This window comes from Plutella xylostella, chromosome 17 (assembly GCF_932276165.1).
Source record: "Plutella xylostella chromosome 17, ilPluXylo3.1, whole genome shotgun sequence".
Classification (NCBI taxonomy): domain Eukaryota; kingdom Metazoa; phylum Arthropoda; class Insecta; order Lepidoptera; family Plutellidae; genus Plutella; species Plutella xylostella.
In genome coordinates this window covers 584,085-598,026 of record NC_063997.1, presented here as the reverse complement: position 1 = coordinate 598,026, position 13,942 = coordinate 584,085, and the positions used below count along the sequence as shown (strand labels likewise).

The 13,942-nt window shown below is 40.8% G+C and overlaps 2 protein-coding genes across 5 annotated transcripts; one reads left to right on the top strand and one right to left on the bottom strand.

The window, feature by feature from the left end:
- Positions 1-513: 513 nt before the first annotated feature.
- Positions 514-5,073, top strand: LOC105398481 (apyrase). 3 transcript variants are annotated; one of them, XM_048626758.1, is made up of 6 exons: positions 514-1,336; positions 1,526-1,735; positions 2,115-2,227; positions 3,456-3,513; positions 3,944-4,006; positions 4,380-5,073. In XM_048626758.1, exons 1-6 carry the CDS (start codon positions 797-799, stop codon positions 4,581-4,583), a joined length of 1,188 nt encoding a protein of 395 aa, XP_048482715.1. In that variant the 5' UTR covers positions 514-796; the 3' UTR covers positions 4,584-5,073. The 3 variants fall into 3 exon arrangements, with proteins under 3 accessions (XP_048482715.1, XP_048482716.1, XP_048482714.1); XM_048626759.1 differs by having other exon boundaries at positions 3,456-3,518; positions 3,949-4,006; XM_048626757.1 differs by lacking the exon at positions 3,456-3,513 and having other exon boundaries at positions 3,886-4,006.
- LOC105398480 (mitochondrial glycine transporter B) lies at positions 4,959-13,599 on the bottom strand. 2 transcript variants are annotated; one of them, XM_011570591.3, is made up of 6 exons: positions 13,268-13,599; positions 10,108-10,238; positions 8,886-9,149; positions 7,923-8,098; positions 7,129-7,298; positions 4,959-5,679 (listed from the first exon to the last, which is right to left on the bottom strand). In XM_011570591.3, the coding sequence occupies exons 1-6, from the start codon at positions 13,358-13,360 to the stop codon at positions 5,560-5,562; spliced, it is 954 nt and encodes a 317-aa protein (XP_011568893.1). In that variant the 5' UTR covers positions 13,361-13,599; the 3' UTR covers positions 4,959-5,559. The 2 variants fall into 2 exon arrangements, with proteins under 2 accessions (XP_011568893.1, XP_011568895.1); XM_011570593.3 differs by lacking the exon at positions 13,268-13,599 and adding an exon at positions 10,444-11,266.
- Between the last annotated feature and the right edge of the window lie 343 nt (positions 13,600-13,942).

Here is a 13,942-nt window from a genome sequence, read left to right as displayed (position 1 = left end):
CGTCAAAGTTAAAGCCAAACGAATATTATTACTTTGTATAAACCTATGCCATAGCATTATTAGGCTATTCAAGATTTGGCCATATCATTGTTAGGCTAAACAATGTTATGCGAAATAACTTTTTACTAAACGAGATTTATGCCATACGATTTTCGGCGTAACGAGACTTTGACCAAACGTTACTATGCAATACGAGATTAGGCAAATAAATCTTATGCCAAAAAAGGTAGAACCAGATTTTACTACTGTTTAGCGACATCTAGTGTTGAGTAGAATAAACATAGTAAATTCGTTTTGAAACATGAAAATTATTTTCTTTATAACCATTTCAATGTTTGTTTTTTATATATATATTTTTTCTATAAATAAATCTTATTTGTACGGTTCTTTGCAGGAATTATTAAGGAAAACCATAATTTTAGTTTGTTTTTTACTAATTAATCTATTAAATAGATTAATTTAGAAATTTTCTGAACGCACCCCCAGCTGTATTTGACAATCAATGACAAGCTATCTGTCAGTGTCACACCCTCCCGACGAACAATCTGGCGGACGAATCGGGATTTTGGGTTTACAAAAATGTATACGTATTTAATCTCTTACCAATCAAACAGAACGTATTTATTTGTAAGCGATAAGCTTACACACTAAAAGTGAACTAATTTCAGACACTCATAAATCAGTGCCATCAAGATTATGAAGTAGCTTGCGAGGCAAATGACCACGTTATCATTCCAGCTCGTGTCTAGTCCAGTGTGAATGTTGTGTGTGTGAATTATGAGATTATCATTGCGTTATGTATGAGTACGACATTGACGACCGCAACATGAAGGGAACCCTCCGGGACTGGCGCAAGGCGCTGCGGACGCCCGCCACCTACCGGGTCGGCAACGCCGTGAGGGTGCAGCCGCAGTTCGTCCTGCTTATGATAATAGTCGGTGCCTTCCTCCTATTCTTGTTCTACTACAACTGGTGGACGGGGCTCAGTGGGCACTACCCCGAGCACCGGTGGTCGCAGGCCCTCCGTCCGTACAACGCTACATATCCCCTCAGTGCTCCTATAGTGTCCAACGATATAGTGACGCTAAAGATTGGCTTAGTCGCCGATCTAGATACAGACTCAAAGAGTAAAGTGAACTCTTATACATTTAACAGTTACTTTAAAAAAGGATATTTAAGTTACCATGCGGGGAAGAACTATGCGGTGGTCTCGTGGGACACGAACCCTCCCGTGTTATTGACTTCAACATATTCCCATAAGGGTAGAGGCATGGAGTTGTCTGAACTGATTGTGTTTGATGGCAGGTTGTTGACCTTTGATGATAGGTCAGGCATGGTAAGTTACATTTTGATAACTCTCTTATCTTGCAAGTTATTCTTTAATTATGATATCTATCTAGATAGTACATACCAACTGCCATTTTCATTCCAACAGTAATATCTGTTTTTTTGGCAGATACTACACAACAACTTAAATAAAGGCTGTAGCCCTTCTTTAATCATGCATTATCTGTGAAAATTCCAGGTATTTGAGATCTTAAACAACAAGATGATACCGTGGGTGATCCTGACGGACGGGAACGGGAAGGTGGAGAAAGGCTTCAAGTCGGAGTGGGCCACCGTTAAGGACGAGGTCTTGTACGTCGGGTCCATGGGCAAGGAGTGGACAACTGCTGGAGGAGACTTCCAGAGCTACGACCCCATGTGGATCAAGACTATCAATGTTAATGGGGAGGTAAGTTATTTAAATTGTAAATATTTATGTAGGTATTTGGCAAGAAAGTGTTGATAATGTAACTGCAGTATTCTAATATCAAATATTATGCCCCCTGCCCCTGTCTGCTCTGCTACACAAATGCTAAGATTGCATTTAAACTATGTATAACATAGATAATTATTACACTGTTTTACTTCACTTGTGTTCATTCACCTACTCATGGCTATCTTAAAGATCTTGGGGTACCCAAATATCATTAACACTATTATTTTTCGCTTCTGATCAAATTAATCATGATCAAAAAGGTTGAACACCAAAATGAAAGCCACCCTCTTCACATTGCCACCACTATTTCTCACCATAAAGTCTCTAAACCAACCTCCTTACTTCCTGACAGGTGCAGCACCTGAGCTGGATCAACCAGTACAAGGCGGTGCGCGGCGCCGTCGGCATCCAGTGGCCCGGCTACATGACGCACGAGTCCGCCGTGTGGTCCGCCGCCACTGAGAGGTGAGGCATTAGTGGGGTTGTGCCACTGTTGGACATTGGCCTGATTAAGGCAGGGTAGGGGTAGGATAGTAGATAGTAAAACTGAACAGAATATAGATAGAACAACCCAAGTTCATCTTAGCTTAGCGTGTCGGTGACAAATACAACAGCTGAACTATACTTCGTCACCGTGATGGATAAGCCAGTCAGAACTTTTGTCAGATTATTGGGTCTGGGAGACACTCTCGAAATTGACGATCGAAGCGATCTGTCTCTGTCACGTCTCTATCTCCGTCACTGTCACGCCTCTATCTGTGTCTCTGTCACACTCGTGGCGGCCCCGCCCCCACGCCGCGCATACCTCAGGGCGTGCATAGCTGCATAGCTCTAATGGAATGGCCACACTACAATCAGAATATCAAAATTCGCGAAAAAATAACATTCTCCATTGTAAAAAGTCATGTGGCTAACAAAGTTTCTATGGACAATGATAATTTTTTCGCGAATTTTGACATTCTGATTATTTCATTTCCGGGCTTAGATATAACATGCTGCACACGTAGGTTTCGGCTTTAACCTTTTTGCAACACCCTGTATACTAGTGTTGCCACGAATAGTGAATTGGCCGAATACCGAATACCGAATATTCGGCGACGCTGCCGGCCGAAGCGCCGAATATTCGGCCGCCGAATATTCGGCGCTACAACCTGTTTTTTTTGTTCCTGGAACTGCTTTGAAGAAGTCGCTACAGATTATATGAGAAATGCTAATTATTAGGAGGCAGAATGCTGTGGCAAACGAGTTGAATTTTTATTTGATAATAGTTCGCCTAGATTGGATGTACGATCCTTACAAGTGGTGGTCAGCAAACAAAAAACAATACCCGAACTTTTTGAAATTTGCAATAACAACTTATCTTTCTTCACCTGGAAGTAGCGTTTATAGTGAGAGGTTATTTTCTGAGGATGGTTACAATGAAAAGCGCAATCGTGGGCTACCAAATGCTGAAATGCTCGTTTTTATCCAGCACAACTTACTACTGATTAATTTTAAGTACTAAAATGTTGTGATTTGGAAATAAATACACAATTTTGATTAAAATAACAAGTAATTTTTTACATGATTTACTATTCGGTATTCGGCCCGAATAGTACGCACTATTCGGCCGAATACCGAATACTGAAAAAACTGGCCGAATACCGAATAGTTGCCGAATATTCGTGGCATCTCTACTGTATACCGTCCACAGATGGCACTTCCTCCCTCGCCGCTGCAGCTCGGCCTCGTACAACGAGACTCTGGACGAGGCGCGCGGCTGCGACCGCCTAGCTCTGTCTCTGTCACGTCTCTATCTGTATCTCTGTCTGTGTCACACTCGCCCCCCGCCTCACCGCGCACACCTCAGGGAGTGCACTACTGCACAATATACTAATGGCCACACATTATTCCCTACACAGATGGCACTTTCTCCCTCGCCGCTGCAGCTCGGCCTCCTACAACGAGACGCTGGACGAGGCGCGCGGCTGTAACCGCCTAGCTCTGTCTCTGACACTTCTCTATCTGTATATCTGTCTCTGTCACTTCTCTGTCACACTCCCCCCCCCCCGCCTCGCCGCGCACACCTCAGGGAGTGAACTACTGTACAATATACTAATGGCCACACATTATTCCCTCCACAGATGGCACTTCCTCCCTCGCCGCTGCAGCTCCGCCTCGTACAACGAGACGCTGGATGAAGCGCGCGGCTGCGACCGCCTCGTCACCGCCGACAACTACTTCAGCAGCGTCAAGGCTGTTAAGGTGAGGGGAGTGAGGAAAACTAGCTGTGGCCTACGGGCTCTGTGGAGTACTTACTAGCTGTCGTGTGCGAGCTCAGCGTCGCCTTAAAAAGATTTCCCGTGGTCCAATATGTTAAGCCATGGTGTCAGCTTCCTCAGTACCAAAATTCATCAAAATTGCTCCAGCTGTTTTCCTGTGAAACAGTAACCTACATCCAAAGACAGGAGAACATCGTGAGGATATCATCACACGACCTACAATTATCCATTACGCATGGTTATTAATGATATTCCCTTTCGGCTTACATACATAACAATTCCTGCAACATTATTGTACCTACATTATTCTCAAAGTACACTACAAACTTCTTAAAAAAATACCTCAATCCTTTCAGATCACAGAACACAAACCAAAGTTCGGTTTCTCTTCATTCAAATTCGTCCCCGGCACAAGAGACGAGGTCATCGTGGCTCTGAAGACCACAGAGTTCGAAGGCAAGACCGCCACCTACATCACAGTGTTCAAAACTGACGGGACCGTCTTGTTACAAGATACGTTTGTGGAGAATATCAAGTATGAGGGCATTGAGTTTATTTGATAGTCAGGTTTAGATGAAAATATGTGTGGGACAAGTCTAAGATAGTGTTAGTTTTCTTTGTGTGAATCGAAAATTTATAAAAAGAAGATTCAGCTTTGAGTCATGACCTCGGAAAATTGCGGCATGGATTTTTAACAGTGCTAGCCCCAAGACAGATTCTTATGTGTGTAGGTATGTGAAGGCACATTGGCCAGTCTTTGTATTTGAATGTTCAAACGCATTTCTTAGACTTGTTTCATTCAATAATGATAGTTTATTTCCTTTCCTAAATATTTATTTACCTAATTTTGTAAATATGTAATATACTTCATTTTGTAACTATGTTCGGTCTTATCTTGTGTGATAGTAGGGTATAATGATTTAGAAAACAAATTATTAATTTAACGCATTTATTTGTATAAAAATATCACAATTATGTCTTACATGTTGAATTTGAGTCAAACAGTAACAAAATAAAATCGGATACCATTAAAGGTAACATTATTTCTTATCACGTTGTTTCAACAACAATCTTCAAGACATTATAGACTTTACAAGCTTCACGCTAAGGTACATAATGGCACTGTCATATACTAGAGTGCAAACAATAACTATTGGTTATTATAACAATACAAAAGTCATATAGGAACTAAAAAACTAGCAACTACACACAGAAACCTATTTCCTACGAAGGCAAAACAGAACTAATATACATAAATTCCCATAAATAAATAATTATTTCAAATGATTAAACAAGGAACAATATACGGGCTAAAAATCTAAGTTTAAACTGTGCGCAAAACAAAATTACACCCTTGCCTTGTGCTTTGATAGTTTACGTTTGTGAAAATATTGAAATTTTCATTTGTCAACTTCATCCATTAGTTTTACAGTATCCGCCGCTAAGGGCGCCACTTTGTATGTAACAAAACCTTCCAACTGTTTTCGCCAACTATCAAACCATGGCTCAGGTTAGGTACTAATCTCTGAAATTGTATCATTTTAAGCCAATAGATCTGGTTATCTCCTCGAATACGGTCCAAGCCATGGCCGCCATTAGAGTTCTACGCAACATGCGCGGGACCGCTCCTTTGAAGTATCCGCGGACACCGTAGGTCTGTAAAGATGGAAAAAATATTGTTAATAAATCAGGCAGGTTAATTTTATCTACGGACCCTATAAAGTGTGCTGTCTGTAAGTTTGGATTTAGGATGGAATGCGATTTCATTCTGTCAGTAATGAACAATTTCTGTCATTTTGTATCCCGATAGTAACCGATCATCGGGGGGCGCTAGCATCGTTTGTAATTAAATAAATTTCCGTTTGTTAAACGTTAATTCATCACGACCCATCACGTCCCCACTGCTGGGGCACGGGTCTCCTTCCAATGAAGGAAGGGTTTAGGCCTAGTCCACCACGCTGGCCTAGTGCGGGTTGGTGGACCCCAACGCAAGCAAGCTTGTGCTGAGAGAGTTGTCGGGTAAGTGGGCAACCCGACTGTCAGATGTTTTCAAGCCGCCCGAAGGCCTCTGACTAGGCTTAACGACTGCTGCCGAAGCAGCAACCGGGACCCACGGCTTAACGTGCCGTCCGAAGCACGGAAGCGTCCAGAAAAGCACCACTTGAAATTGGTCACCCATCCAATGGCTGACCATGCCAGTTGTTGCTTAACCTCAGTGATCAGTTACGATCACTGAGGCCCGCTCGACCACGGACGCTTCGTTAATTAGTTCTAGTAAATTAAATTATACGCTAATGTCACGCAGTTTCTAAAACATAAATAAATATGTAAGTTTATAGTTTTGCTGGGTGGCTAGTAACCTAAAAACCTAATGAATTTACTATCGCTTTCTTAGCTTAAACACAAAAGGAATTAATTGATAGCGGTGGCCAACTACAATGAATTAAAAGGACCAATGAACTCCCTTAACCTCCGATTAGTTCAGATTATAAATGTTGAAATAAAAACTTGTATTTCTAAACAAGAGATAGCAATATTCCAGCCAAGTTACTGACGATATCAGTGGGAACAAAACAAAAAACAGTCGTCAAGAGACCCGAGAAAAAGGAGGCAAGGCAATTTTACTGATACGACCATGACGTCTGTTGCTATCGAAGCAACAATAAAATATTTTTATTGTTATGAACATGGCGTGATATGACGGTCCAACTAATCATGTAATAATTATAATTGTAGGAAAGTTTCTTGATAGTTCTTTAAGAGTTCACTGGGGGTGCTTTATATTTTTTTATCAATAACTAAAACGAAAAATAGACTTATACAGTTTTACGTGTGAATCTCTGTATCTAACTGCACAGCTCCGAAAGTGATTGAGGTCAAACTGGTGACCCCGACATGATATCTCTTTCGCGAATCTTCCTCACCTTTTTGACGTTGTTTAAGTTATGAGCTATACCAAAAGGGCTAGTATGGGGCGCACTTAAGACGTGACAAAAGTTTTGCATCGCGCTCACTCACATCGCGCAGCCTCAAGAGCGAGCGCGACGGAGAACTTTTGTCACGTCTTAATGGCGCCCCGTGCTACAGGGCCAGTTAAAACCTCACCTGATGCACATAAACAGCGGCGCTGAACGCGTTCGGAAACTTGTCCGGGTACAACTGCATGTGAGTCTTCAGCACGTCGGCGGGGTGGGTCGCCAGAGACGCCGCCACGCCCGCTAGCAAGCCGCTCGTGAAGTGGACGAAGCTCGCTGTGCTCGGGGATTGCAGCCATTCTGGTGAGAGAGGGGAGGTTAGGACTGAAGGACGGAAAATTGGTAAGTGAATGGTAACTTTAGATGCAAAGTCATCAAAAGATATGCTCACGGGGTGAAACGGTTCATCAACATTTTAAGCAAAGAACTAAGGAATATTTCGGTCACAAATTCAACGCATGGTTATTGATTTTAATGTTGATCACATCCGTATGATGTAAAACACGTTTCGTATAACGTTGCTAAAGGTTATCCATGTTACCCCCCACAGCAATCTGTTTACGATGTTTCATCACTACCGTAGAGGGTGTTATTATTATCACTCTCATAGAAAGGTAAGTTCTGATAAGGCTTGTTATTGCAATAATAGCTGTCACTACAGTATACTATCAGGCTCAAAGGTGATAGTTTTCATTCTGCTACCTCACTCGGCTGTTCGTATTTGCCAAAACTTCCATGTGTGGTTATGGTCAGTATATTTGCCAAACTTATTGCCGTATTTGCCTATTGTTTTGGTTTTTGGTAAATACAACAAACATGCAATCATAAATACGAATAGCTAAGTGAGGTAGCAGCATGAAGTTAAGCAGAGAAAGAAATCGCTAAAACTTTCATTCATTCACTCAACACGTTCCATTCACTCACCTTTAGGCGCGACCTGCTTGGCCTGCGTGTAGAACATGAGGTACAGCCCGGAGAAGGGCGCGTCGCGCGCGAGCGTCGGCCCGAGCCCGCAGGACAGCCCGCGGAGACCCTCCGCCTTGTAGATGGCAGTCAGGGCGCCGGTCAGACTGGGGTACTTGTAGACGCCGGATTCGAATCTGTGGGGGTTGGGGGTTAGTAAAGGTGATTTATGAAGGCTACGTAAGGGCTTAAATGGTAAAGTATTTGATATTAAATGAGGCAGTACTATATTTGTTGTATTTGTAAGTTTCGAAGTCGTGTCGTTAAAATGACTGCTTCTCGTAAGTGTTCATTGGGAGAGAGCGGTGTGACGCTACGTCGGCGTTGTATCGTGTTTATTTGTGGGAGCCCTTATCTGTGATTGGTAAGATGCTTGTGAAGGCATATTTTGGACTAGGTAAGTTAGTTATCTACAAGGCTAGGTATAATACGTAGGTAAATAAATAAAGAGGGGAAAACCAAAACATACTGCGCAATATGAAACACAAAACAGATGACGTACCTACTAAGCATAAATATTTTCATTCATTCAGTATATTGAAAACATTAGCATTTTCTACTGCGAAGACAAAATAATTTACATTTAGTGGAACGCACTTGTGTCCGAATTAGGTATGCATTGTGCTAATTTACACCTTTCACTAGATAAGTTGATGAATTATTTATTTAGGTGAGAGTCCAGGTTTTGTTAAAACTGCGCAGTACCCTTTAGTCAGAGAATGGATGTGACTGAATTTTATGGCATAGCCAAAATGGTATTTGCAAATCTCATTATCATCGTCCATTGCTGGACATAGGCCTAGCCCAAATATGGAGCTCTTCCTCATCCAAATACGACCGTGATATAGCTATAGGTATTGGTTGCACTATGAATTCGCCACAATCGAGGCGGTATTCTAAAAGCAACAATAAAACCCAACCAACCTGGTCTTAATAACAGTCATCGGTATAAGCGCGACCCCACTCATGGTCCTCGCCACAACGCCCAACATGACCGCTTCAACCGCCCCAAGCGGCTCATTCCGGCCTTTTCCCAACTGGCCTTTCAGCCAATGGAGCGACGAGAAGTACAGGCCGACTCCGGGCACACAGCGGGCCACGGACGGGACCATGCCGCGCCATAGCCCGATGATGTGCTCTTGCCGGACGATGTTCGCGAAGATCGTGATCATTCCCGGCTGGATTCGGCTGTTGGGGGAATAGGGGGTTAGATTTTGTACTTAAAGAGAAAAGAAGATAGGACCAAGGAAAAGAGATCTTAGGGCCTATATAACTATATACAAAACTGCGAATTTGGCGCGATGCGAGCTCGCAACACTCTAATCTAATGGAACACCTGCTGCCTAGAAGAAGACGTTTTTGCGATGCGAATTCGCAGTTATGTGTGCGAGCCTTTAGATAATTATTTCGCATTCCCACGAATTTCATAGGAGTCCCTAGACATGCGTTTATTTCGCAGATAAATGGTAGACAAATTATGTAATTTATCATTGTTTCAATAAACAAACAAGAACATTAAGGAGAAATGCATGTGGCATTATATTGACCTATTAATTATTCCCCCGTGATGACCTCTGTATTTTGAACTTAATGAAGTAAAGGATAGTGTTCATAATTGAAGATGCATTATTTAATTTTATCTTTTCTCTTTATCAAACAGCAACAGTCTACCCTGTGGCCTTTAAACTCCTTAAAAACTTAGACTGATATTGCGAGTAAATATTGTTAGAGCTGATTACTGTATTGTCATACATTATTTACTTACACCTAGTGTCCCAATATAGTAACTATGTTATCCAGTGCCTAAAGGTTATTGTTAAAGCTACTGTTCATTTGTTGTAGACTTCTAGCTAGTTACTGATGAATCGCGCCAATTCAAAAACTATTTTACCTGCAGGTTTTTATTCTTAAAGTTAACTGTTTATGTTTACAGGGTGATGTCAACACAATTCGCCAAACCATTAAAGACTTAAAACATTACATTTACTTTGAGGTGCAGAAAGGAACTTTACGCTTACTTTACCTTACTTACCTTGCCTTGCTTTGACAGTACTCGGACAGAAAGAAACAGACATAGATTGCCAACATTAGCTTAAAATTCCTTTCTGCAACTCGGCAAATGCTCCTAATTAAATTGGGAACTCACTTGACAGCGGCGGCGACATTGAGCCCCGGGTTCTGCAGCCTGGTCTTCACGAGATCCAGCGGCTGGAACAGGATGGTGCTGAATGTTCCAGAGAAGGAACCGGCCAGAAACGCCTTGATCACCGGGTGGTACTGCCGAGAGAAACGACTGTTACAATCAAATGCTATCACATGGAGGTGATACACTTTGAACTCGGCCACACGAGCAAAGAGGATGATAAAAATTGCTTTTTGATAAGACTGTGTGGTTGGATACAGCTGGCTGGAAAAGATACTGGCTGGTGATTCTTTTGTTGGTGGAGTTTTTGGTTTTTTTAAGAGCAAAGGTGAAACTTACATTAGCAACAATATCCATTCTGCTGCAGTCTAGTACAGGGGACTGCAGGGAAGTTATCGTCAGGTAATATCCTTGGAGTAGATGCCGAACTTTTTGTGTTCGAAATTGTAGAGCCAATGGCAGAAGCTTTCTCTCCTATGAAGCTTCAAGTTTGGGTCTAAATCGTATCGGAATAGTCTGAGTAGTAGATCGGGTTGACTCGGTACATGAGGGTTATGGTCATTTTTTGCAACAGCTCCTCGGAATATTGATGCATGTATGCTCTTGCCAGCGCGAATTGTAGAAGAATCACTGAAACCCCGTGAAGCAACGCCACCGGGAGACCGCGACGGCGAAACACACCCAACTCTAGTTCCAACAGTTCTCTCGGATCACAAACGTTTAGTAAGGGGATAAGAAGTCACTGTAGTTCACAAATTTAGCCATGAGTACAGAATGAACGGACGGGTATTCAGACTGCTTTCGAACAAAAGGTGAAGCTAGTAAGTAACGTGTGCACTGGAGGACAGCGGATTAGGTACTGAGGAGTGTGGTCGCGATAAAGTGAATTTATATGTTTTTTGTATCAGCAACAGACGGGTGAGGCAAGCGGGGTCAGGCTGGGACCTCTGTGATAACGATATAAATGAGTTTATTTAGTTCCGTCGCTAGCCGGGGGGTAACGAGGGAGTTATCTGCGCAGGGGCACCGCTGGGTGTCTTTATTATTAATGCTGGAGGCAATTAAAGATAGTGGAGGGAATAATAAGTCAATAAGTCGCCTTGGTTACTGATGTAAGTGTGCTGGGGTTGAGATAAGTTGGCGAAAATATTTTTCTCTTTGTCTGATACGAGTTGAATGGATATGTATAAGTAAGTACTTAAATGTAGTCGTATGAGCAGACAACTTAGTAAGAAGGTAGTACTTTTACCCGCAACAAGTACATAGATAATGATAAAAAAAATAATAATTGAATTCTAGACAGGTAGGTATACTTTTGTACTAAATTAAGTTATAAAGAAAACATACATGCAGTATGGATCTTTATTCAATTTAAATGCGTGTAATAGCTAAGATTCTAAAATATTGGTATCATCATTCTAATTTACTATTAATATTGAGAAAAGTTTGAATTAGAGTCAACCCTATTACCATGCCTCGAGCAGATGCAGTTATCTTATTCTTAAATAGTTAAAAGGTCATTTCTTAATTAGGGGCCGTCCATTAATCACGTGAGGTCGTTTTTCTCATTTTTTAACCTCCCCCTCCCCCCTGGTGATATTTGGTGAGGTTTGGGACCAACCCCTCCTCCCCCCCCCTGGATCACGTGTTTTTTTTGGAAGTCTATGTAAAGGCAATTTTTGACTAGAAAAAATGTTAGGTCATACGGTCATTTTTGCGCCGTCCAAAATATCGGTTCAGAAATACCTAATTTTTGACAAAAAATTAATACACGTGATGTCTAACGAGAACCCCCCTCCCCCCTCGTGATGTTTCGTGAGGTTTTCAGTATCCCCTCCCCCCCCCCTTTGAGCCTCACGTGATTAATGGACGGCCCCTTAGCAAATATGCCAAATACTGATAAAAGTTTAGGAACTGATTAGGGTTTTATCTCCTACATAATTATTAAGTATAAAATATGAATATAGTAAGTCTAGTTTACTGATAAGTTTAGTGAGACACAGAAAAGAGAAGGTTTTTTATATTTGTCACAGAAATCAGTTAGTAAATTTATTATTTATGAAATAAGATGAAATAACTCAGGAAAGTATCAACTTGCTGGTAAAAAATGTAAGTAGGTAATAGTGTTGTGTATATTTTACTTAAAAACTGGTCCTTCCCGCAAGCATCCCTTTTTATAGTATTACCTGCGGGAACAATGGCATAAAAAGTAGCCAGCATTCCCACATTAAGGAATTGGTTGAGTGAGTTACTTATAAATAATAATATTTATCAAATAAATAATCATTCAAATCATCAGTAAATTATTAATAATTTCAAATAAGTTTCATGAATTAAAATAATTTTGTGATTTTAAATTAAATTTGCTAATGCTTTCCAATTTATGACAATAGTGGCAAATCTCATTAATATTTTTACCCACTGGTAAGTTGAAGAGGTATGACAATAACTATTTAGGATCATACTTAAGTAAGTGTTTTGAATCCCGGACTTTTCTAGTAAGTAGGTAGGTATACTGTAACATCAGTTGCCCATATAGCAATAATTATGATTCCTACAGGTGAGAGTATTTGTTAGCAAAAGGGTACCTAATTACTAAAATAACTTATTTTTTTTCTTGACTACGGATTTTTTGCAACAGGTATTACCTAGGTACCAAATTCCATTATAATTACAAAAATAGTGAAAATGTCCTAGCACAGTTTAACTATAGCTTCAAAATTTATGGTAGGTACCATAAATAAACCGTTACTGCTCCATCTAGATACAGTTCGATCCAAAAAACTTGGTAGTTCCTAATTATTGGCTTCAATAAAACTTTTGTGCATTGTCAAACTTTAAAAGAGTTAAGTAATAGGTGGTTTTTTAGTTTGATAAGGTAGAAATGTATATTTGCAGAAAACTTTAGAACTACCAAATTGTTTGAACCAAGCTGTATGTATGTTTACTAAAAAGTGACTACACTATGTGGATTGTGAAACATCCCACGGAACCTATGGAAAAGTTTACATCGGATATGTACCCCGGTGTCACGGCTTTTACATAACGATAAGTCAGAAATAAACACTTGAAGGCAAACAGTGGTCAGAGGTCGCCCAGGACGCTCATTATCTTGCTCGCTGGGAACAAACAAGCTTGCAGGGGGTCTGAGTGTCATACTTACTTCGTTCTCCTTATCTTTAGACCTCGGTAGGTCAACGGGCGGCGTCGTGTCGATGGCCCAGCCGTTCGTAACCGCGGCCGAATGTTGCGACATTATGTTTTTGCTTTAGAATTAGTATCTGTTTTTCTTCCCGCTTTGCACATGTTTGCGTCATTGGCGGACCATTTGCAGTGATTTGCGTAGAGGTGTTTACATATTGCGCTTAATTCAAAAACATGGAACGTTGTTTTGTCACAGAAATTCAAGGTTTTCTTGTATTTACAAATTCTAACCTCTTCTTTTTGTTGGAAAATTTGGAAAAATTGGCAGACGGAATCAAAACAACTGTTTTCAGTGGCCACAATTGGACATTGCTGAATAAAAAAGGATCATGTTTTCTTTTGTCCAATAGCATTGTAGATTAAGAGATCATCTGATATAGATAAGCCAATGACAATAGATTATTTTTAAGTTGTCATCGTCCTTGTAATAAAAAACAAGCCAATTTTTTTGTGCTACTTTTGACATTACGTTGCATCGTTCAGAATTTCTCAAATGTTACCTATTTGAGATCGTTCAAATTTAAATTTATTTGAAATGGTGCAGATTTTTACTATGCTTTGGGGACACTACCCTACTACCCAGGCAACTAGAATTAAACGCCTAATGTCTTATTTATTATAATTCTTTATTCAG

Bases quoted from the DNA above. Each gene is read 5' to 3' on its own strand.
- LOC105398481 (XM_048626757.1), top strand. From the start codon at position 797: ATGTATGAGTACGACATTGACGACCGCAACATGAAGGGAACCCTCCGG. The intron at 2,228-3,885 runs GTGAGGCATTAG...TTCCCTCCACAG, and splicing joins TGGTCCGCCGCCACTGAGAG to ATGGCACTTCCTCCCTCGCC. The intron at 4,007-4,379 runs GTGAGGGGAGTG...CAATCCTTTCAG, and splicing joins GCAGCGTCAAGGCTGTTAAG to ATCACAGAACACAAACCAAA.
- LOC105398480 (XM_011570591.3), bottom strand. From the start codon at position 13,360: ATGTCGCAACATTCGGCCGCGGTTACGAACGGCTGGGCCATCGACACG. The intron at 9,150-10,107 runs GTGAGTTCCCAA...TTCCCCCAACAG, and splicing joins AATGTCGCCGCCGCTGTCAA to CCGAATCCAGCCGGGAATGA. The intron at 8,099-8,885 runs GTTGGTTGGGTT...CAACCCCCACAG, and splicing joins ATGACTGTTATTAAGACCAG to ATTCGAATCCGGCGTCTACA.